This window comes from Mirounga angustirostris, unplaced genomic scaffold, assembly GCF_029215605.1.
Source record: "Mirounga angustirostris isolate CCGP_5_RB_7025 unplaced genomic scaffold, mMirAng1.0.hap1 SCAF_2, whole genome shotgun sequence".
In the NCBI taxonomy this organism is placed as follows: Eukaryota; Metazoa; Chordata; class Mammalia; order Carnivora; family Phocidae; genus Mirounga; species Mirounga angustirostris.
The window spans coordinates 84,117,405-84,142,824 of NW_026991710.1; the positions used below are offsets into that span (position 1 = coordinate 84,117,405).

General features: G+C 38.6%; 1 protein-coding gene across 3 annotated transcripts in view; it reads right to left on the minus strand.

Annotated features, from left to right (window-relative positions):
- SLC39A8 (solute carrier family 39 member 8) overlaps positions 1-25,420 on the minus strand; it is a 72,452-nt gene that overhangs the window by 25,007 nt on the left and 22,025 nt on the right. For all 3 annotated transcript variants that reach the window (XM_054508796.2, XM_045880675.3, XM_045880677.3), the window contains exons 3-6: positions 21,453-21,615; positions 14,007-14,176; positions 12,750-12,872; positions 11,910-12,077 (exon numbers count right to left, since the gene is read on the minus strand). In XM_054508796.2, coding sequence (XP_054364771.1) covers positions 11,910-12,077; positions 12,750-12,872; positions 14,007-14,176; positions 21,453-21,615 — 624 coding nt within the window. The remainder of the gene's footprint in view (positions 1-11,909; positions 12,078-12,749; positions 12,873-14,006; positions 14,177-21,452; positions 21,616-25,420) is intronic.

Genomic DNA, 25,420 nt, shown 5'->3' on the forward strand with positions numbered 1-25,420 from the left:
AACTTGATATATGGCAGAGATAAAATGATCTATCCAATAAAGAAGCCAAGACAGCGGCTTATTTATACAGGGGAAAAAAAAAAAAAACAACTAGATCTTTTTTCTTTTATCATATACAAAAATAAATTCCACATGGGAAATTAAATTTTTAGAAGAAAGTATGGAAATGTATCTTCTTTACTTTGGCAAAGGATTTCTTAAACAAAACCAGAGTATAGAAAACCTGAAGAAAGTATTAATATACTGACTATATTAAAATTAAAGCTTTTTAAAAATAAAATCCAAACTAAGTGAACAGAAAGTCACAGACTTTGAGAATATATGTGTAACCCATTTACTCAATGAAGATTAGGATCCGGAACATATGTAAAATGCCTGCAAATGACAACGACTCCTTGACCAACCCTCAGTCAGGTTCCTCTGAGTCCTCTTCTCACCAAGCCTCAATCCTGGGCTTCTTGCAGGGTCCAGTTGTAGCAAGAATCCTGCAGAGTCAGTTTTGTGAGTCCCCCTACCCTTGATGTCGCCTCTTAGTGATCTCCTATCCACTGAGCCCTTCACTCTGCTCGTTAGCTACAAATCCTCAGCTGCCCTTGCTGTATTCCAAGTTGAGTCCAATCTCTGTCCTCTATAGAGGACTATCAAGTCCTCAAGTCCTCTTCACCATTTTAACAAGCATTAGAATAATTTTTTCTTTAAAATGTGAATCAATAAAAAAACCTTCAACTAAAAATATGTGAAATAGTTGAACAGGAAACACAAAAACAAACTTATGACCAATAAGCAGATTAAGAGATGTTTGATTTCACCAGTAATCAGAATTATACAAAGACAAATCACAAAAAGGTAACATTTCAAACTCATGAAAATTGGCAACGAATTTTTTTTAGTCTGAGATTTCCAAGTACTGCTAAAGATGTGAAGAAAATGTGAACTCTCTTCTGCTGTTGATAAGAATGTAAAAAAAAGCAGAGCAGTTTGGAGAGCAGTTTGTTGTTACGCAATAAAATTATCTCTGTGCAAACCCTATGACCTATTTCTTACAAGTCTAGTTATATAGTCCAATCTTTCTCACAGATGTTCTGCAAGACAATTCTTAATGCCTTAAGGCATCCATCACTCATAATAAATTATTTTCTCTTCTGTGCAGGTAAAATGATACTATGTACCATCCTCAAAGATGAGAGAAAACAATCACTTTAAATCATTTTTTGTCTCACAAAACTTGTCTCACAAAACTCCAGTTGAGAAAAGCTCTAGATCAATGATTCTGAATCAGAAACTTCCTAATATCACCCAAGGGCATTTAGAAATGTGAGGGTAATGGCGGCTATTTTTCCGTTGTCATTAGTGACTGGAGTGCTACATCTGACAAATAGCACCCCGGGAGTCTTAAATGTTTAATATCCTTCAATGCACTGGACACCTTAACACAAAGAATTGTTGTACCCAAAACGCCACTAGCACCCACCTCGGCCCTAGACAAACTCTACACGCAGACATGATGAGACATGGATAAGAATGTACATTGCAGGGGTACATTGCAAACAGCAGGTGGGTGGTTCAGTCAGTTAAATATCCGACTCTTGATTTTGGCTCAGGTCATGGTCTCAGGGTCGTGAGATCGAGCCCGGCAATGGGCTCCACGCTGGATGTGGAGCCTAGTTAAGATTCTCTCTCTCTCTCTCCCTCTGCCCCTCCCCCACCTCTCTCTCCCCCCTCTCTTAAAAAAAAAAAAAAAAGAATGTGCATTGCAGCATTGTTGTTACAGCAAAAAGCTAAAAGGGAAAAAAAATTATCAGTGTCAGAGGAAATGGATAAACAAGTAGTAGTAACATCATGCACTTAAAAGGAATGAACTGGAAATAGAAGTACTAAAATAATGGGCAAAAAAAGCAAGTTGCACAATGAAACATCCAAAATACTATTTTCACTCAGTTTTTAAAATGTGAAATTCAATATATTGTATGGATATATCAATATATATGAAAAATATAAGAGCATGAATAGATATGGTAAGGTTAAATTCACGATAATGATACTGATGTGATCGATCTATGCCTACAGTGGAATACTATAAAGCAATGAAAAGGAACGAATGACTACTATGAGCAACAACATAAATGAACTTCACAAATGTAATGTTGAGCAAAAGAAGGCAGATACAAAAGATTACATACTTTATGAAAAACTGCTGTATAATGTTAGAATGCATAGCAGTTCCCTTTGGGAGGAAAGGGTATAATCACTGGAAAGGGGACAAAGGAGGCTTCTGAATTGCTGGTGATGTCCTTTCATGGTACAGGTGGTGGTTCTGGGAACGAATTTACTTTGTAAAAATTTATAGAGCTGTACAATGATGACCTGTTCACTTTTCTGTATGTCTGTCTTGATAAAAATGTTTATTTAGAGAAAATTTAATCATCTATCCTCCTTTCTGCCTGCCCCCCCTTTCCAGGGATCTCTTCCTAACTGCCTCATTTCTGTCAATTACACCATAATTTTTTCTATACCCCAGGTTCATGCCCACATTTTCGGTCTTTCAACCCCAGAAAACTCTTGCCAACACTAACTGGAACTTTTATCAAATTTGTCTTTCCTTCTTTCCCACCAACATCAAACGTATCTTCCGTTTTCTGTATCACTCTGCATTTTATAAATCAAATTCAAAACCAAGACTTTTTTGGCATCTTATCCTGATAACTCATAAAAGGCTTCTGTCCACTGTGAGTAGGACCTTTTGAGAGTATTTTAAAGGATTCTTTGGCAAACAATATGTGGGATAGGAACTAGTCAAGATATCTCTGGTAATTTCTAGGGAGACGGAGAAGGCTTCTCTTGGAAAGTCTTGTCTTTGAACTTCTTTTCTTTCTTGTCCTTTTTACTTCAAGATATTCATTCATTCAACAGAAATTAAATTGTGTTTGTATCTATATACAAAGGGAAAAGAAAGCCCTAAATGTCTACAAGTTATACCCAGAGGTCAAATTTCATAACATTTTAATTATGTTTGCATGGACCTGATAGCACATATCAATTGATTAAAATTATAAGCTCTACAAAAATAGTAACTATTTAAATGTTTATCAGGACACTAATATCTTCCCTTTTCAACTGGATATCATAGTAGTCCCTGACTGAAACCCTTAAGCAACTGTCTGTCTTTCAAATAGATTAAATAGTACAGGTTTGGCTACCTTTCAAAGCACTTTTATATACATTAACTTATCTGATCCTCTCGGCTGGTCTAGTAAGTAGTTGGTAGTACCAACATTCTTTCATTATGATTTAATGTGTCAGTGGTGATACCAGCCTCCCTGTGTGAAATCAGGGGTGTCCTCACCGTCCAAATGACTGGCTCACTTAAGGAGTCACAGCAGATAACCCTAAGTTCCTCCTGAAGGATATCCTTTAGGAACATCCTTAGGAATGTCCTTTCAAATGAACTGAATGTGTCATAGTGTGACAGATACAACTGGACTTAAAGTGCATAGCTGAACAACTCTGATAGAGAATCTGGGGTGCAAAAACTGATAATATCATTCAAATGGCAAATTAAATTAGACTTTAAAGTTTTACTCCATTAAGAATAAATGTTTCAAGTTCTTAGTCCATTTAACAGAAAGTCAATGTCTGACTTGCAAGCATTTACATTCAGAAGCTTGTCTTTATTATCAGATGGTCTTCAAGTTTTAAAAATCAAACTTTAGTTTTTAGAAAAAGTACTCAAATTGTTAAAAAGGTAAATAATGGAGATGAGACGGCATGAAATTCTGTATGTTTTAGCCTCTCCATATGTTACTCTATGCTTCCCAACGGAAAAATGCAAATAGATTGAAAAGCCTTTATGGTTTCGTACAAGAAGCCTTCTTGCAAAGGATGATGTGTAAATAATTAAGCATATAGATTTAGAAATTAGAGGAATGAAAGTTCAAGTGATAGGATTTGATAAGATCACTATGAGTAAAAACTAAGGAAAGAGAAGGATAAAAACTGACGAATGGGAGAAGAGAAATATGTATTTATCACATGCATACAGTGTGCCAGACATTGTTACACAGTAAATTCATAATAAATTATTTAATTTTCACAAAAATTCATTAGCTTAAGGAGTTTTGTTCATCATTTAACAGAAGAGCAAACAAAGGCTCAGAGACATTAATTGATTTTCCCTAAACCATACAATGAACATATTATTGCTGAGATGTGAACACTGGCCCATGTAACTTCAAAACCCTTGCTTCCTCCTCCACATCCAGTTGCCCTTCAAGGAAAAGGAGATTCAGAGAAAGCACCAGGAAAGTAGTAGCTAAAATGGCAGGAGAAGAAGGTTAGTACAGTGTCACAGAAGCTACCTAATGAGCAATTCCAAGAGGGAGGGAATGGCTCCCGGTGAAAAATCTGCCTTTATAACATTCAGCCAACAAGAAGTACTCAAATATGTGCTAAACTACAGGAACATCTTAAAAAGAATGAGAATGAGTGTTAAGAATATAGTGCACTGTCTAGAAAAATCACTTGTATCACCCCAAAGGGAAATTTCAGAGCATAGTACTGATTTTTTTTATACATGATTAAATACTTGAGGAACTGATGAGAAAGAGGAAGGTGCACATAAAGACTAGTCAGCAGATGGAAATAATAGGCGGAGTAGCACAGGGTAAGTGTTAACCAGATGGGCCTATGGATCAGGATGTCTGGGTTTAAATTCTAACTTGGTACCTGTGTGACCTTGGCCAAGTTACTTAACTTCCCTGTACATCAGTTTCCACATCATTACCATGGAGATAATAACTGAACTTGTGTCATAGGGTTGTTACTGTAAGGAGTAAATGAGTTAATATATGTAAGAAAATGTCTGACACCGTCTTCAGTATTAACTAGTCTTTCAAGAAGTTGGACAGTGTGGGGAAGGACTAGGGTAGAAAATGTTGGGGAGAAGCACAGTCAGGAAAAAAAGAATACATTAAGGTAGAAAAGACTCAAGCACGTTTGTAGACATGGGGAGAAGGAGAGATTCAGGAAAGGTAAACGGAAACAGGAAGAAGCTGTGGGAAAGATGAGCACATTTGGAGGAACTGGCCTTAAAAAGAGAGAAAGGATACAAGTCCTGACACAAATGAAAAGGTGGAGAGCAGATGAGGAAACAGAGCAGTTTTCAGGATGTAACAGAGGAGGTGAGACAACAAAGTTCTCAGATTCCAAAGAAAGATCTCCGTCTCACTAAAGGAAGCAAAGGTAAGAGTGGGAATTTTGCAGAGTAATGAAAAGATTTTAGAAGAGATATTCTTGAAAACTTGAAAACATTTGCTAGAGATGCATAAAAGTAGAGTTAATACCAGTGAAGTGTGGGCTAAATTCAGAAAGGATTCAGGCATCAATTTTTGTGGCATTTCCAACACAAAGACTAGAGCCAGGTAAAATGGCCCATGGGGCAAGGAGCATTGATATGGATCCAATGAGAGCAAATTCCACTGACAGCCCAGCCCTCCCCAGAACTCTCCTTCACCACAATCTAGGGGCGTTGTCTCCCTGCCACTAAACCAGCTTTTCCGTAAACACCAATTGATCAAAATCAATGAAAATCATTTCTTATATCATTTTATTACTTACGTAGTTTTCAGTTTTAACTAATAGCTAATATAACCACATATAGGGAAGCAACTGATTGGTGTTTTATAACTACTGTGATTTTAAACAGTAAATAGCTTTTTGGTGAAATACAGTAGACTGGACATATATATTTATCTGTAGCCTCTCCTGAAACTCCTTAAAATAAAGAAAGAAAGGGGTCATCATGCCACGGGACAGAAAGAATGGGAGATGATATGATAACATGGAGATATTTATTCTGGAAAATAAAAAAGTGGAGAATGCAGCCAAACTGACTTCCTGTGAGAAAAAAGTCAACAAAAAACAAAGTGATGCGGGGCCAAGAACTTCAGAGAAGTTTAGGGAAAGGAGGCACCAAGTACCCCTGAAGGTGACAAGTGAAGCATGAAACTAAAACTAAGAGAATTCATTGTAAGTTTATTAAGGAGCAATCAGAACCCCAGATCTTTGCTCCCAAGACAATGCAGCAAGGCAACCACCCCAAATGACGAGAGAGTCACCCTTTGAGAATACTGAATCAGAGACTTTCACTTCAAGGACACAAGGCAAACTGAAGGCTGGAATGACATGCGGAGCTGAAGACAGAAGTAGTAGGGCAAAACTGCACAGTGCCCCGTCCCTTTCTGCTCCCACCTCACTCCCAACATGGGCAGGCAGGAATACACACCACCCTTGTCACCTCTGGGCGAGAATGGAGAAAGACCAACCACCAGAGAACAAAGACCGGTAGACAAGCCCCACACATATGGGCTTCCTTTCCTTATCAGTTTTTTCTATCTCACACTTAATTAAAAAAAAAAAAAGAATGCTTTCCACATTTCAGTACAATATTTTACTTATGTTATGAAAGGACATAAAGCCTGTCTGTTCTATCCCATTGATGTGTACCCAGTACTTAGAATAGTGCCAAGAACATATTAGGTGCTTAGTAAATACTTGATGAATGAATTAAATGTATTTAACATCTACCGGACTCTCATGGAGACCCGAGCATCTCAAAAATGTTCTCTCTGTATTTAAAGAATATCACTTCCTGTCAGTTGTTGATAAAGAAAGTGTCCCTAACATCACCACATTTTGCAGCTAAATTCCACTACCCCTGCACCTCAGTTTTAAACATAAAAGTCACAACAGTTAACTTGTAAAAATGGCCGATATTAATATTTTTTCTATTAGGAAAAAAGGTGATGCCTATCACTTGGTATTTATTGATGTTGATTCCTAAAGAAAAGCACAAGAGGTTTCCTTTAGAAAAAGACTGATTACAGACTACAGGAGAAGTAAGCCCGATGGTCCCTCTGGTGGCCCAGAGAAGCTACCACTCTCCCAAGTACCTAACATGCCTAAGGAATCAACACCTAATAAAAATACAGTCCTTCTATAATGATGTAATGTGTGGTGATTAACATAACATAATAAAAAAAAAAAAGAGGGCGCCTGGGTGGTTCAGTTGGTTAAGCAACTGCCTTCAGCTCAGGTCATGATCCTGGAGTCCCGGGATCGAGTCCCGCATCGGGCTCCCTGCTCGGCGGGGAGTCTGCTTCTCCCTCTGACCCTCCTCCCTCTCCTGCTCTCTGTCTCTCATTCTCTCTGTCTCAAATAAATAAATAAAATCTTTAAAAAAAAAAAAAAAGAAAACTTAAAAAAAGAAAAATACAGTCCTTCTGAAGCTGTAGATTCACGCAGGAAAGACCCATCTGGTTGCACAGGTATTGCAATGACTTCTCTCTCTTTTTTTTTTTTTTGGAACCATCACCCACATTTATTTTTTTATTTATTTTTATTTATTTATTTTTTATTTTTTATTTTTTTAATTTTATTATGTTATGTTAGTCACCATACAATACATCATTAGTTTTTGCAATGACTTCTCCACAGGGTTATGTGGTCGTCAGAGAGAGAAAAAACAAAGCAACAAGTGTCGCAGGGTGGGTGAGCTGTGAAACATTACCTCACGGCATTAACTAAGTAACCGGCTTCCCCTTCTTCCCTCATAACTGACTTCTTACTATTGCCCCGTTACTCCCAGCTTGTCCTGGAAATATGCATGCTCCTGAATACAAGCACCTGTGTGCCCGTGTGCGCGCGTGCCCATGCACACACGCACACACGTGCACACGCACATGCACACACACTCCTGCGAGTCCCGTGGATTGTGATGCCTAACATCTACTGGGTCTGGAGCAAGGCTACTAAGGAAGTCTCACCAATTCGTCTAAATACTTAAAAGATATAATCAAACTAAAGAACAGTTAAAATATTTTCTATCCTCTTACGGCCATAAATACACTCACATGGCAATACATTTTTTTAAAATGCGTAAAGCTATGGTTTTTATATGACTGAACACACACAAAATACGAAGGCAACTAAATTTAAATATGGTTGCATATCTGAGTATTCTGTGATGGACCAGAATTGTTTGGATGAATATCAATAAAGACATCCCTAAGTCGTGGATTTTCATTATTCTATAACAATTCTTTTGTTCTTCCTAAATTCCAGCAAAATCAAGAATCATGCTGTTATCGTCTAGATTGTCATATAATTTGCATTCTATTGATAGAATGTCAAATTAGACTAATTTTCTTAACTTGCTCTTTGATAATTTCTTATTATTTTCAGTTTGGAAAAACTTGACTGTGTTGAAGCAATAGCAACAAGAATCGTCAATAAAATTCTTAAGGCATACTTGGACTTAGAAATGAACCATGAATTTTCCATATCCTGTTCAATTCTCATAATGGGGGCATCTAGGTTAAGTCATTTTTATCATATAAAATATTAGAAAATATTTTAATTTTATTATTAAAATCACTATCACTTATATTACACTACCTACTGCCTCTTAAAGCAATATCTAAACCTTTATGGTATTTCTTAAATTCTACCTCTTTCAATTTTTTTAATGTGATATAAAGAGAAAACTGAAAATAACAGTACATTACTCAGTTTAAGTCTCTCTTCATTTAAGACTATGCCTTCACCCAAAAGAGCCAGAAAATAGTCCTGATAAGAAATTAGTGTCAGGACTATTTGTACGGCTCATTTCAAGGCCTGGTGCATGGCTGTCATCCTGGAACACACCTTCTCTGCCTTCAATTGGACTTCTCATTCCTAGAAGTATATTTCCAGAATCCTAGCTTCATTACACCCTCTCACTAGATTGATAGTTTACCACTGTTTACAATTCCACAGTCATTTCTTTTTTTTTAAGATTTTGTTTATTTATTCATTTATTTAGAGGGACAGAGAGCACAAGCAGGGTGGGGGAGGGGCAGAGGGAAAGGGAGAATCTCAAGCAGACTCCACGTTGAGCATAGAGCCTAACACGGGGCTCAATCTCAGGACCCTGAGATCATGACCTGAGCCGAAATCAAGAGTCGAACGCTTAACTGACTGAGCCACCCAGGTGCCCTCCACAGTCATTTCTATTCAGAATATTAACAGAATTGTGCCATTAGTCCCCAGCGTTGATGTCAGGAAGTCCAAAGCCATTTAGCTTCTAGTTCCCTTGTATATAACCCATTTGATTATTCTCGAAGATTTTCGAACATTCTTTTCTCAGATATTTGCAGTGATTGGCTATTCTTTCTCATTATCCAATTCTCTGCTGATCTCTGTAGGGATCTTTCTTGGTGAAAGAAGCCCTCACATGTCACTCCCACATCACCATTTTTTTTTAAAGATTCCACTTATTTATTTGAGAGAGAGAGAAAGAGAGAGAGAGAACGAGCCTGAGCAGGGGGAGGGGCAGAGGGAGAGGGAGAAGCAGACTCCCTGTGGAGCAGAGAGCCCAACGCAGGGCTCAATCCCAGGACCCCGGGATCATGACCCAAGCCAAAGGCAGACACTTAACTGACTGAGCCACCCAGGCGCCCCCCCACATCACCATATTTTATTTTCATCAAAGTATTTATTGTTATGTGGTATTTTCTAGTTTTACTCTTTTCTATATTGTCCATTAAATAAACCATAAGCTTTACAAGAATTCATTTGCTTCTGAATCCCCAGTGCCTAGGACAGTGAGCGGGTACTCAATAAATGGTTATTGGGTAAATGAATGAAAGCCTGTGTACTAGCATTACTTCCAGAAGTGGAGTAAGAATAGCTTTTCAATTGATATTTCTAAATTACATAAACAGGATCATGTGCAGGATCCCATTTTTGTCATGGTGTTTATATTTACTACAAACATGGTCTTCTGGCCATAGTAAATCATAAATCAGGAGCCCAAAACCTTTAAAACTAAAATCAAACTTTTGAGCAGTTCAATTTATTTGTCTTCAGAAAGCAACGGCCTCGGGCCAAATTATCCTCTTTCCTTACAAAAATTAATAATTATTAGGTTAAGAGTTAATGTCATCATCTTGATTCTAGTAGAACAATGACCTGCAGAAGACAATCCAGCAAGGTACACAAGCGTGCAGGCTTCAGCATCAGATGGCCTTGGTGCTGATCCCAAGCTCTGCCATGTAGGAGCTACATAGCTCCTAGGGTTTGTTATTTAACCTCTCTAAGCTAGTCTCTGAATGTCTCCTAGGCTATGATGAGGGTCCAAGGAGGTCATTCGTTTAAAATTCTAGGCAGAGTCCCTGAGCATTAATAAATGTTAGCTATAATTATTGTAAGAAATTATCTATTTGAACATTTTCATATTCTTTGCAAAATCTTGGCTGAAAGTATCATTCCTTACATTGCATGAAATAATTTCCTCTCTTAGCTCAGTGCTAACACAAAAATGCCTCTTGAAACACCCTGGAGATGTTCCTTAGTCACGTGGGGCAAAGTGTATGACTGATCATGGTTTCTTTCCAGAAGGAAATTCAGGTCACCTGCCATAATAACCTCTTCCAGATATCTTTTTTTCTACTTTTTGTTTTTTCTTAACTGGCTTTCCTCGATTTTATTTTCAATTTTTCTTTTTTATAGTGTGTTTAACTTTGTAGCTTATGGCTCTACTATTTACCAACTGAGTGACTCTGGGGAAGTTATTTAACATCTGAAGTTCCACTTTCCTCATCTGTCAAATGAGAACTGTTGTGAACACTAATGATACTGTCACCTAGCACCCTTTTTTTGTAAGCACTCCTCTACTCCATCCATATGCTCTTGCAAGCCATACAAGTGCCCAACCCTCTAGATTAGTCTAGAAGGGGACATCTAATTCAAGCCAGACCAAGGAGACACTTGCCAGGAATTTTGGATTAGGACTGAGAGTCAGGTCAGTTTCCTTCTAGTGACTTAAACTTTATGTAAGACATAAACCTCAGGAGTTGCTAGTGGCTGTTTCCCACTTATGGAAGAAGCCAGTGCACAGTGAAAGAAAGAATGACTCTAAGCTATGGGGAGGAGGAAGACAAGGACTTCTTTTGGTTCTAATGGTTCCTAGGTTCTTGCTTTTCCTATAGCCTGGCTCTTTCATTAGACAGCCCACTATCTTTCCAATAAAGTCTCCTTTCTGCATACATAATTTGGGTTTGATACCCATCACTTGAAACAAAAATAGTTCTAATGTGTAGAAAATAAACTCTATTTTGAATAATTGTTATAAAAAAATAAACGAGAGGGGCACCTAGGTGGCTCAGTCGGTTAAGCGTCTGCGTTCGGCTCAGGTCATGATCCCGGGGTCCTGGGATCGAGTCCCATATCAGGCTCCCTGCTCAGTGGGGAGCCTGCTTCTCCCTCAGCTGCTCCCCCTACTTTTGTGTTCTCTCTCTGTGTCAAATAAATAAATAAAATCTTTTTTAAAAATTAAAAGTAAATGAGATAAAACAATTAAGTGCCTAGCATACTACCTGGCATATAATAGTCACTCAAGAAATGATACCTATTAACATTATTTAGAAGATGGGGATACAAATTCTAAATCAATTAATTAATGAACACAATTTTAACAGCTTACAGATCTTTTTTTCTTACAGTTTCAAAATTACTCAAAGGGATTCTTTGGTTTTGGATCTTGAAAGAATTGCAAAATAAGAGAAATGCTCTGATTACTTTGCTACATATCACTGTATAAATCTAAGTAACTCATACATATAGTTAAATAATCTTAGAGAATAATAAAGTCTCAGATCCAGTAATCCTCAATTTCTTGCTTAACTCACTTGTTCAGGTAAATATACGGAGGAAAATTAGAAAAAGAATATAGACTCACATTCCACATATCTCACAGACACAAGAATAAGTCAGACACATTCGAGTGTGTAAAATACTGATTTGGCTGCATTCACAGAAGCCTTCACATTATATAAAGGATGCAATATAGTAAAGAGAAAATGGAATCATCATACCTGTAGAGATACCACACTGACATTATCAAAATGGATGTGTCCATTAGGCTCTGTGACAGCCGGATTTGCATAACACGTCACACCATTGATGGCAGGTAACGTTTTAGGTTGATGAGTTTTCTCATGAGAAGGACCAAAGTCATCATTTCTAAAGTGGGTATGATCATTCTACATGAAAAAATTTAAAAAGCAAGAGGAGGTTATAAGAATAAAAAATGATGGCTCACACATACAAGAAAGTAGAGAGTTTAGTGCTTTTTATTTGTAAGAGAAAATTTGTATGTCTATTCAATATATAATCTTTTTAGATTTACAAATGTATCTTCATTTATTAGATTGTTTTTTCATGTTAGGGTACATATGCCTTCTTATTTTGATGAACATGAATGAATACAAATTGTGCACATTTTTCTTGACATTAAATTGTTGGTACTTATTCCAAATTATACACTGTCAATCGTTTCTCTTATATTTATCAATATATTGACTTTTCTTTCTCCTCACATTCACAAGTCTAATAACTGAGCTTCACGTAATCATAAGAATAAATTCCTGGGGCACCAGGGTGGCTCAGTCAGTTAAGCATCTGACTCTTGATTTCAGCTCAAGTCATGATCTCAGGGTTGTGAGATCAAGCCCTGTGGCAGACCCTGCACTGGGCGTGGAGTCTGCTTAAGATCCTCTCTCTCTCTCCTGCCCCTCCCCTCTGCTTGCGCCCTCTCTCTCTCTCAAAAAAAAAAAAAAAAAAAGAATAAAATTTCTGCCTTTATTTGCCTATAAAGCTATATAAAGTAGCTTTAAGGGGTCAAACATCAAACATTTTCAATAAAATCTATTTACCTGACCGTATGTCTTTAATAACATCTTAAGCACTCTTTCAAAAAAGAAAAGTATGTAAAATCCACCAAACACAGCAATTGCCTTCTCAACATAGTTGTCACTTTTGGGATTGAATCCAAATGCCTGAGAGAGAAAAAAAAAAAATTCAAGTAAAACCAAGTAATTTAACCTGATTTCTGAAAAATAATAAGAAATCTTTCAGTATACAATTTTCACCAAAGTTCTAAGTCCATCTTCAGATCAGGTAATATTGGGAATTTAACCACCAAAATCACAAAACAAAAACTCTGAAACTTAAGTAACTAAACTGTGAGAGATCACAGAGGAGTCTTATACCAGAGGAACTTCTATTAATAAAACCCTCAGAGTATCTTATAGTTTCCTAGCTATAAGATAGTTTCATATCTTATAGTTTCCTACCTTCAGCAATATTTGCCTTGAAAGAGAAAGCTTTTCGTAGTAAAAGTGAAGCACTGATTCCCTTTATAGATAATATTAGATCTAGGTAATGAAGAAAAATGAGACATTGATAATCCATTTTCTCTAAAAGTAATATATTTGTCCATCATACCCAGATTCAAATTTTTAAAAGCAAATATGACAAGCCATTTGGATTACTGTTTTCCCAAGAGAGATCCTTTTAAACTTAGAGGATCTTAGTAGGCCCTAAAGAGATAAAGAACTCAAGGGCTGGGCCCAAGAATGAAGTAGAAAAGATTTCTTTCACACACACACATACACACACACACACACGAGAATGAAATAATCTACTGTTTAAAGGACATAGGGCAAGAGCTAGAGTTTGAAATTATAAAGAGTAAAGGTTTTCCTAACAGACAAGACATACAAACTTAAATAAAAGCTGCAGTAAATGTCTAAGGACATTTTGTGGTATATCTTCAGTAAATCTGACACTGTAGGCTCTTTAGAAAATAAATAAATAATAAAAGTACATAGAAAAATTAAATTTGCCAAATGCAAGACAAAATAAATTTTTAAGGCCCTCGGAGGTGTCCCAGAGCTGTCTGAGCACGTCCTGGTGGCTGGCCTCCTAGAATATTAATTTTATCTCTGACACTGATATCCCCTGTAGCTTGAGACAAGCTTTTTCATCTGCTGTGATTCAGCTTTCTCTTATCCAACACTATCAACCAGACCATAAAATGCTGTGAGAATTATGGAGCCTTAAAATGTACAAAGTGCTAAAACATTTAAAAGAAACAATTATTCACAGAAACAAAGAGCCAACATCCTTACCTCTGGAATAAGCTGGAAAATGGCATTTGAAAATAGAGTCCCAATAGCCAGACCCACGAAAAAGGTCAAAATCTTAGGGAAATAAGATTTCTTTATCAATGGAGTCAAAATTAATCCGAGGAGAGATGCCAGATTAATAATTGTCACTGACAGGAGTCCATATCCCCAAACTGTAGATCAGAAGGAAAGAGTAGAAATTAATCAGAGCAACGAAGCCAAATGAAGTCTTACTGTACATGAAGCTTGAGACAATTTTTTCTTTAAAAGCTTAAAACAGATACTTCTTTAAAATAACAAGATCTTCTCAATGAAAATTATGCAGAAAACTGTGAACACAAATACAGAATAATAAATATAAATAGTAACACGGCTTACACTGTCATCAGCCCTAAACCACTCAAAGGCTCAGAGAATTTTATAGCTTGCAAGGAATTCGGAGAACATCTGGAATAGTGACAAACCATCTGAGGCCCACAGGCTCCAAGTCACCTACTTTCACCTGTAGCTCAAAGCCTGGTTTAAAACTCAGCCTTTCAGAGGAATACAGAGAGGCAGCCTGAGTTCAGGGAAAAGGTACAAAGTGATGGGTGGAGGGTAGGGGTGGAGATGGGTGGGTATGGGTTAGCTCCAAGGTGACCAGAGTTGCAGACACTGCGCTTGTCATAATCACTGGTCTGCAGGCGCCTGTGGAGTGCACCTCCGTGGGAAGGCAGCACCTTGGCCCTCCAGCTGGGGCCTCCAGGACCTGGACTCAGCCCAGTGCAGTGAGCACTCAGGAGGGGAGCACGTGGGAACCAGAGAGCAGCCGTGTTACACAATTCACCCCGCTGAGCCCAGATTAGGGCGAAAATATCCTATGTAGTGAGGACTCTGGTGACAGATGGAGGTGGCGAGTCTTTCGACTCTCTATCCCTAAGGCCTGGTACCCAATAGGTGCTTAATAAATATTGCTTCCAGTGAAATGAACGAATGTTATCCTAAGCTTTACAGCTAGTGGCATGTGTGACCTCAGTTTCCTCCTGATTATCCTCTATCGAGGGGTTGGTTTAAGGACACCGTGGGAGTGCAAGTGAAGTGTGCCGCTGAACCCAGGACAGCCTCGGATGGCAGTGCAGGCTGACATACACTGGGCCCCGGAACCATGCAACCTGGCTTTGCCTGCGCCCCACACACAGCACACGAAGGACAGTGTGAAAGATGAGGAAGCTGCCTCTGCTCTGTCGCTTCTTTAAAATGCCCAGAAAACATTTTTAAATGTTAGGCCCCTTTTCTCATTGACACTCTCAATGGAGTACCGTAGCAACACCTAAGGGTTATGAGTGTTTGCCATTGCCAGCTACTGTGCTAAGAAACTGACAGGTAGGGGTGGGGCACCTGGCTGGCTCTGTTCATAAAGCGTCTGCCTTCAGCTCAGGTCATGATCCCAGGGTCCTGGGATCGAGCCCCGATTCAGGCTCCTTGCTCAGTGGGGAGCCTGCTTCTCCCTCTGCCTGCTCCCCCTGCTTGTGCTCTCTCTCTCTTTCTCTCTCTGTCAAATAAATCAATAAAATTTTAAAAAGAGAAAGAAAGAAGGAAACTGACATGTATTCATGAATTTGATCCTCCCAAAACCCTGTGAGGTAAGGACTACTATAACCTCCTTCATACAGTTGAGGAAACCAAAGCATACGGAGTTCAAGTGAGCTGCCCAAGTCATGCAGAGGGAAAGCTGGATTTTGAACCCAGGCAGTCTGGCTCCAAAGCTGACATATGTTAGCAATATGCTTCATTACTCGTGTAGAGGTATTCTAATTTTTAAAAAGACCAAGGGACTCAGCAAAACTGTAGATATTTTATATTGGGCTTCACGAATACAAGGTTGCTCACCACTATTCTAGTTCAAGCGATTCTGTCTACAAATAAACAACCTTAGCAAATGTTTATGGAGCCTCGCATATAGACTGAACCATGGTTCCTGCCAACAAGGAGCCTGGATCTTTTGCTTGGGGAACGGGAAGAGGAGTAGGCACATGTACACACAGAGCAGTACAGGTCGCCTATGCTGCAAACCAAATAAAACGAAGAGAAAGTAAATGTTACTGTCACCACAAGAATCACCACAGCACTGACCGTGACTTTATCTTCTCCAGATGCTTTCCTATCGGTTCCAGATCCCTGACCAGGCCCTGCAAAGTCATTTCATGGGAACCATGAAGGTCCACCTCATTCCTGTTTACTACCTTATCACCTAAAACAATACTACCTACTCCCCTCAGACTCTCCACTTAGAGAAAGCTCGCAATCCCACCTCTCCCTCCATGGTGTAGTGATGTGGTAGTTTCCTTGAACACGAATAGCCTTCTATCCCTTCACTAGCCTACACGCATTCATTCATTCAACAAATATTTATAATCTCATCAAGTAGACAGGATACGTACATGTTGAACCTAACATAAAGATGCAAAGAAGTTTCTGAGTACCAAACTGAGGCAAAATCACATACACATAAGAAACACATCACCTTCCCTTGAGAAATCTGTGATCTCCGTAGATAGCAGAAACGTTAGAATCAATTTCAATTTCTCAATTTCATAGATGACTGACGACCAAACCCTATCAATTTTGCTTGAGACATCTCTCACTTCAGCTTCTCCGTCCTCATCGCCAATGCCTTGAGTTCAGGCCCTCATCATCTCTCACTTCCTCTTTGGATGCATTATGACAGTCTTCCTCCCACAGTGTGACGTGGCCACCAGACTTACAGCCCTAAAACACAGCTTGGATCATCTCATGCCCCTATTCGAGACTACTGTTCATAAACTGACTCCCACACGACTTTTCCAGGTTATTTGCACACTTCTCAACATGGCCTTTATGCTAACACAATGCTTTCCAAGTACAGAATGACCTTTACTTGTGGTTCTTTATCTGAAAACATCTTTCTATCTTCATTGCCTGAGAAACTCACACGTGTTTCTCTAAGCCGACTCCAAGACATCTTCTCTAAAGCTTTCCTAGCTCTTCCAGGCAGCTGTCCCTTGCTCCTCAGGCTTCCATGGCTCTTTGATCAAAACAATGAATCATGGAACGCTACATCAAAAACTAATGATGTAATGTATGGTGATTAACACAACATAATAAAAAGAATAAATAAATAAAAAAGTAACTGGACCACGTACCATGTTTATAAAATCCTTATATCATGACTCCTTTGAATAGTTTTACTTTGGTTTTTCACTTCTTTGAATTAACTCAAGATTGACTCTATATTAAGTGAACGTTACATCAAGAATCCAGGGCTTTTCATTACTTAAAAAATAATTTATTTGTGGGAAAAGAATAGGCTTACACAGGGAGCAGGGAATGGAGTGAACCTATGAACACATGGATAAGAGGAGTGAACGCACAGTCTTCCTTCCCTGTGTCAGGCACTATTCCAGGCATTTGCAATATTAACTCATTTGATACAATTCTAGAAGGAACGTACTACAATTCTAGAAGGAATGTACTATAATTCTAGAAGGAACATACTATAATTCTACAAGGAACGTACTATAATTATCTCCATTTTACAGATGAGAGAACTGGGGCACAGAGATATTAAATAAATTGCTCAACACAGCTGCACACACAACTGCACATTTTAAAATACAACAGAGTGCGCCAAATAAAGGCAATGTAGTATCAAATTAAACAGATTAGTAAGAATGAGTACTTTACCAGTTTCCCTAATTCTCCAGAAATTTTTCTCTCTCTTCTCCTACCCTGTCCCACCCACTCCAGCCCTATTTCAATTCCTAAGATAATGTGTACCCTAAGCAGCATTTCTGTCTTTATTGGGCCTCTGTCCAAATATTTGGTGCCTGTCTAATCTTGTAATTCAGAACTATTGATTTTCCATTTTATGACTTTGCAGTCTTGACCCTGAAATGCTCTCACTTCCTGTTTCCCAATTCCCTGATCCTACCTCCTGGCTCCTGAGATAGAGGAATTAAGGTTAAAAAAACTTTTGAAGGTCAGTCACTAACCTGCACGGAGTAGAGGACTTGCTTTTTCTGAAGCTTCATCTCCTATGCCCAGAATCATGTACATGGTAGATATATTTTATTTAACAGATGTATATATAGGGCCTAAATACATTCCATATTATATTCTACATGCTTTACAAATATTAAGTTATTTAATCCTTATAGCAACCTTATGATAAAGGTACTGTTTTAGATAAGAAAACCGAGGCAGAGGGGCGCCTGGGTGGCTCAGTTGGTTAAGCGACTGCCTTCGGCTCAGGTCGTGATCCCGGAGTCCCGGGATCGAGCCCCGCATCGGGCTCCTGGCTCAGCAGGGAGCCTGCTTCTCCCTCTGACCCTCTCCCCTCTCATGCTCTTTCTCTCTCTCTCTCTCTCAAATAAATAAATAAATAAAATCTTAAAAAAAAAAAAAGAAAACCGAGGCAGAAAGACATAGTCATGTGCCCAACTGGAAAATTATAGAGCTGGGATTTGGGCCCAGGTGGGCCAGCTTCAGAACCTATGCTTTTCATACGTTATACTACTATTAAGTGTTGATATGTAAAGCATTTTCTGAATTTACTTTTAAATATAAAATGCAAACCATATTAAACAAACTTGTAGAAATACAAACATATTCCTATTTAGTATACAATCTAGAAAAATATTTGCTTAAACAATTAGTTGTAAAATTATTGTTATTCACAAAATTGCTAACTATATTAATAAAGTATGTTTGGGGCCTTCTGTTCTTCATGTATGTAAATATAGAATATAAAAGAGAACGTGGATCCTGAAGTTGCGACAGCTTGGGTTTTGAACCAGGCTTTATCATGTACAAGTTGTGTACTTTTGAGCAAAAGACTTGAAACTTCTCTGGACCTACGTTTCCTTGGCTGTAAAATAGGAACAGCAGTTCCCACACCTACATATAGTTGTAGGAAGATTAAATGAGTTAACACAGGTCAAGTATTTGGAACAGTACCCGCCACACAGTAAATACTACATAAGAGTTGGCTATTATCAATATTTTTGTCACTGTGGTAATTCCTGTTACTCAGAGAGAGATCAAAGTATTCATATATACAAAAAGGAATCCAAAAGTCAGTAGAATAAGCACTCCCTTTGTTGAGGTGTCCCTTTTCTTCTCTATCTTTTCTTTCTTTCTTTCTTTCTTTTTTTAAAGATTTTATATATTTATTTGACAGAGAGAGAGACAGCGAGAGCAGGATCACAAGCAGGGGGAGTGGGAGAGGGAGAAGCAGGCTTCCCGTGGAGCAGGGAGCCTGACGCGGTGCAAGATCCCAGGATCCTGGATCATGACCTGAGCCGAAGGCAGATGCTTAACCGACTAAGCCACCCAGGCGCCCCTATCTCTTCTTTCTTTATAGTCTTTTATACTCAGTATAGATGTGCTCACTCAGACCAGTGGCTTCACATGCCATCTCTAAGCCAACAAATCTCTAGCCTTGACCTGTGGTCTGAGCACTAAATATGTGTATGCCACTGCCTACTGGACATCCCTCCTTGTGGGTCTATGTCAATGTCTCAAACTGACCATGTGAAAAATTACACCTGATCCTCACCACTTGCTTCCCCCATAAGAAACTGCTCCTCCGGTCTTCTCCATCCTGGGAAATGGCAAATCCACCTCTCCAGTTTCAGTGGCTCAAACCTTGATTCATTCTTCCCAACCCCCACATCCAACCAGAGGCAAACCATTCTAACACAGTTTCCAAAATCCATCCTGGATCTGATCACTTCCCCTCCCTTCTACCTCTCCCACCTTAGTCCATGTCCCATCATCCTGAGCACCAATCCCTGGCAACTGCCTCCTGACTAATCTCTTTGCTCTACTCTTACCCCATTACAATCTGTTCTTCAAACTGCAGGTAGAATAATCCTTTACGAATCCAAACAAAATCGTGTGCCCCCGCTCTGTTTAGAACCCTACAGTGTCTTCATACCATATTCAGAATAAAATCCAGTCAACTTACTGTATCCTACAAGGCCCCGGGCATCATTTCCTTCTATTCTTCCTCCTGCTTACTATGCTCCACACACACACGCTTTCTTACTGTTCCTTACATACGCCAAGCTCATTGCCAAGCTTATGCTGACTGTTCCCTTGACCAAGAATGTTCTTTTCCCAGAAAAGATCTTGCTACGGTCCTCTCCCTACCCTAAGTCAGGACTCTGCTCAAATGTAATGTCATCAGAAAGGCCTCCTCTGACCTATCAACAATCACACTCACCCACTGTCTCCTTCTATCCCTTACCTACTTTATTTTCTTCATAGTACTTATCACCCTGAAATTCTATTATTTATTTGCTTGTTTGTATAAATGTTTATTCTTTCTCTTCTCCATTACACTGTAAGTCCTAAAAGGGCAGGGAGTTTTCTTGTTGACCACTCAATCCCCAATGCCCAGAACGGTGCTTGGCATGTCATTCAATAAACATTTATTGAATGAACAATGTACCAACAGATGAGAATTAAAATATCCATGTGGGTCAGGTTAACAATTTGAGGATACCAAGAAATTGCACATAGATGGAAAAACAGACCCCCTGAACAAGTGGTTTATTTCATTTGCAAAAGAATTCTTCTACATGTTTAAATATGTGAACTATATAGTAAGCATGCACTTGTTTTCTTATATTTTAAAATTTTTTTGCAGCAGGTTATCCCTTTGAAATCCAACATCTACGGCAATACGATTAGAGGCATTTAAAATAGTCACTGGCGTTTTCTTTCATTTACAAAAATTAAAGCAGTAATAACTCAGCACTTTAGTATTTAATCTAAAACCATGCTATTCGCTATCACTTTACTGAAAATTATGGATAAATTGACAAGTTTTTAAAATAATATGATAAGCACGAGGTAATGGAAATTGATCACTTATGAGCCAAATAGTGAATGTACAATCCAACATGAACAGTATAAAGCATATATTTTTTAAAATCAGGAATTGAGAGGGGCATCTGGATGGCTCAGTTGGTTAAGCGTCCAACTCTTGACTTTGGTTCAGGTCATGATCTCAGGATTATGAGATCAAGCCCCACATCGGGCTCCGTGCTGAGCATAGAGCCTGCTTAAGAGTCTCTCCCTTCCTCTTGGCCCCTCTCCCACCCCACACTCACTCTCTCTCTCCTTTTCTCTCTAAAAAAACCCAATAATAGGTAAATAAATAAATAAATAAAATAATAAAATAAAGTCAAGTATTGAGTTTTACAAAGTTTTTAAGCAGTACCAAGTGTAAGTTTGACTCCACAAATAGAAGAGCACAATTCATGAAGTTTAAATGAGTTTTAATTATTCTTGCTCTAAATACTTTCAGAATATAAGTACTTTTGTACATTAACTAAAAGCAATAAAGCAAAGAAAGAAGCATGTTAATTTAATTTCGGACCAGCCTATAGACTTTTCGAACAGAAGAAAAAACTTCCAACATACCTTCGGAAATACTTGGTTTTGTTTTGTGTTTGGGTCGATCCCCACAAGGATGGAAGTTCAGTTGCTGTAAGACTGCTGGACAGATGACAGAGAAGTTGGAGCTGCTTATCTGAGTAGCATTCGAAAAGCCATGAAGGGAAAAGATCTCTTCAGCTGATAGACACTGAAACAGGATAAACAAAATAAACATGTATGTGTTAACATAGTAAAAGCATGCCAGCAAAGATACTTTAAAGAGACAGAGAATATTTCATCTAGACACCCAGCACTAACTCTGCACAAAAGCCCTAAAATTTTAAAACAGTCTATACCTCTTTAAACCTAGAAACAAGAAAAAAATAGCAAACAAAAAACAAAGCAAAACAAAAAAATCCTTCTTGATCAATAGTCTACCTATGGCAGCAAAAAAGGTAAGAACTGGTTTGGGGGTTTCCAAGGACTTTACAAACATTAAAAGTAGACCAATAGCTTTCAAATCAAAAGCTTTAAGAGGATTCTATATTCTCAATCTCTCCTCTCTGTCTTTAGATTGGATATTTTGTGTAGGCTATTGGAGTAACTCTCTGTGAGATTTCTTGTAGACAAACACCTGGCTCCTTTACAGTTTCTTAATTAAGAAACCCATCCATGCTTCTAGTCAGCAATAAGAATTCCAACATATAATAGTTGTTTTAAAGTATGTCTTTAGCAAATATGGTTATTTGCTAAAATATGTATTGTTCTCAGTGATGGTGGGTAGCTTTTCTCTACTATATAAGGTTTTGAAAATAGTGCTAGGCTGTTTAGAAATTCATTAACTATTAATAAAATTTTTCAGGAAAAAATTCTTTATGAAAATCACTTTTTAAAGGTATCATTTTATTCTTGGGCATATTTTAACTGTAAACTATCATCCACATACTTGCATTATTGAGAATATAAAAGAAATTAAATGTGTTACTGTGGTTAATAATCATCGTAAGAATTACAGACTGTGAAAAATATCCATTCACTCAAACAGAAGAGTCTATTTTTAATAAGTACAATTCAGAAAAGTTCTTTGCATGCTTCAGCCAATATTTAAACCCCACTAAGGTTTTACTTGGCTTTGCGCCACAGACTGGACTGTGTTCTCCCAAAATTCATATATTGAAGCCCTACCTCCTATTATAATGATACTTAAAGTTGGGGCCTTTGGAAAATAATTAGGGTTAGATGAGCTAATGAGAGTGGTGTCCTAGTCCAACTAGATTAGTGGTCTTCTAAGACAAGACACCGAAGAGCTTGCCTGCCCTTTCTCTCTCCACCATGGGAGTAGACAGCTAGAAAGCAGCCATTTGCAATCCAAAGACAGAGCCCTTACCAGACATCGACCCCTCTGACCTCTCGATTTGAACTTCCAGTCTCCAGAACTGCGAGAAAACTAATTTCCATTGTTAAAGCTATCCAGTTGACGGTATTCTGTTACGGCAGCGCAAGCTGACAAACACTCTATGAATGGCATTTGAGAACTCAAAAGTTGATGTTAACTGTTTGACCTTGAAGCTCTGTGATTCCCTTTACAACAGAAACAATGAAACTAAAAACTTAAGATGTGGGTAAAAAAAAGATCACTACTGATTATTAAGAAGAAAAAACATCAAATACACCAAGATGTGTGCACATGTCAAAACTAAAATTGCAAATGCCTTAAAGAAAGTTCACATTTAGACTTCTTTCTTTGTTTTTTTAATGCCTAAGTATGTGCTTAAAGCTATTACATTCAAGCCATGACAATGGATTTGGATTCATGACATACCATCCCTAGAAGAGGAGACTCACCACTCTCAATGCTCCATTCCCTTCAAAGGGAAGAATGCTACATTCTTCCCTTTGGCTGACTAGGGGGATAATAAGCTAAAGGAGGGGGAAAATAGCTCGACTGGGCGAAGGAAAGTGGGAATAATTTATTCGTTACCATGAAGCCACCCAGGAGCATAATGGCTAAACTCAAAAATTAGAGTCCATGTGGTCAAACTGCCCACACAGCATGGCACGGTTCCAGGAATAAATGACTACGGCAGCATAAACATAAAACGGCCCTGTTTCCCTACAAGAAATTCTTAACCTACTTGGACTTCAAGTTCCTCCAACTCTAACCCAGGATAAAAAGGGGAAGCTGCCCATAGATAATTTCCAAAGTCTTCTCAGAATTAACATACTAAGACTTCCTAAAACTTGATGGCTGTTAAGCACTTCTTTTCAGACTCGGATGGTGACTCCTTAGCGGGTCAGGAAATCCACTTACAATGTCACAGTCAGCATTTTGTAAGGAGCTAAAAAATATAAGAGAAACTACAGAGCATACCACACATCACAAGAGTAAGTATTATTTAGTGAAACTTTTGCTCCAATTACATAGCATGCACAGAGATACTGGATCACAATGTAAAATGCATTTTTTTTACCGTAAATGGCAGTGAAGAGTTTGAAAGTCACTGCCCTCAAAAATGCTTTAATTGTGCTGCATACATCATTAAAGACACTCTCCTCCATACAGTTGGGGGTAAAACTCGTGTAGCCAAAGGAACATATAATCAGTACTTTAAAACAGCTTGGAGTCTTGATGATCTGTGAAGCGTCTGTGTAGAAATTTTGGCTGGACAGGTGGTCATGGATAATAATACTTTGACAGTGGCAACTGCTCAGTCTTCAGAAAGAACAAGGAGGTGGAGAGACAACAAGACTCTAGGCTTTGCCAAACGGAGAGACGGACTCTTAACTCTAGAGAACAAACTGATGGTTACCAGAGAGGAGGTGGGTGGGGTGTGGGGAAAATAGGGGATGGGGATTAAGGGGCGCACTTGTCATTTTACACCTGAAACTAATATAACGCTGTATGTTAACTAACTGGAATTTATTTACTTTTTTTTTTAAAGATTTTATTTATTTATTTGAGACAGAGAGAATGAGAGAGAGAGAGCACATGAGAGGGGGGAGGGTCAGAGGGAGAAGCAGACTCCCTGCTGAGCAGGGAGCCCGATGCGGGACTCGATCCCGGGACTCCAGGATCATGACCTGAGCCGAAGGCAGTCACTTAACCAACTGAGCCACTCAGGCGCCCCTAACTGGAATTTAAATAAAAACTTAAAAAAAAGAACTCTAGGCCTTGCTTTATGAGAATAAGGACAGAATAATCACAGAATCCTAGCAGTATGGCAAAACTCAATTAATGGTAAGTGTGATTTATTTAAAATAGCCATCAAGGCTCTTTCCACAGTTTGGCTATTGTGGACATTGTTGCTATGAACATCAGGGTGCACGTACCCCTTCAGATCCCAAGATGTCCATTGACAGATGAATGGATAAAGAAGATGTGGTGTATATATATATATACATATATATATAATGGAATATGATGCAGCCATCAAAAGGAATGAAATCTTGCCATTTGCAACGACGTGGATGGAACTGGAGGGTATTATGGTGAGCAAAATAAGTCAATCAGAGAAAGACATGTATCATATGACCTCACTGATATGAGGAATTCTTAATCTCAGGAAACAAACTGAGGGTTGCTGGAGTGGTAGGGAGTGGGAGGGATGGGGTGACTGGGTGATAGACACTGGGGAGGATATGTGCTCTGGTAAGTGCTGTGAATTGTGCAAGACTGTTGAATCTCAGATCTGTACCTCTGAAACAAATAATGCAATATATGTTAAGAAAAAAAGAAGAAGAAGATAGCAGGAGGGGAAGAATGAAGGGGGGGAGAAATCGGAGGGAGAGATGAACCATGAGAGACGATGGACTCTGAGAAACAAACTGAGGGTTCTAGAGGGGAGGGGGGTGGGAGGATGGGTTAGCCTGGTGATGGGTATTAAAGAGGGCACATTCTGCATGGAGCACTGGGTGTTATACGCAAACAATGAATCATGGAACACTACATCAAAAACTAATGATGTAGGGCACCTGGGTGGCTCAGTTGATTAAGCGACTGCGTTCGGCTCAGG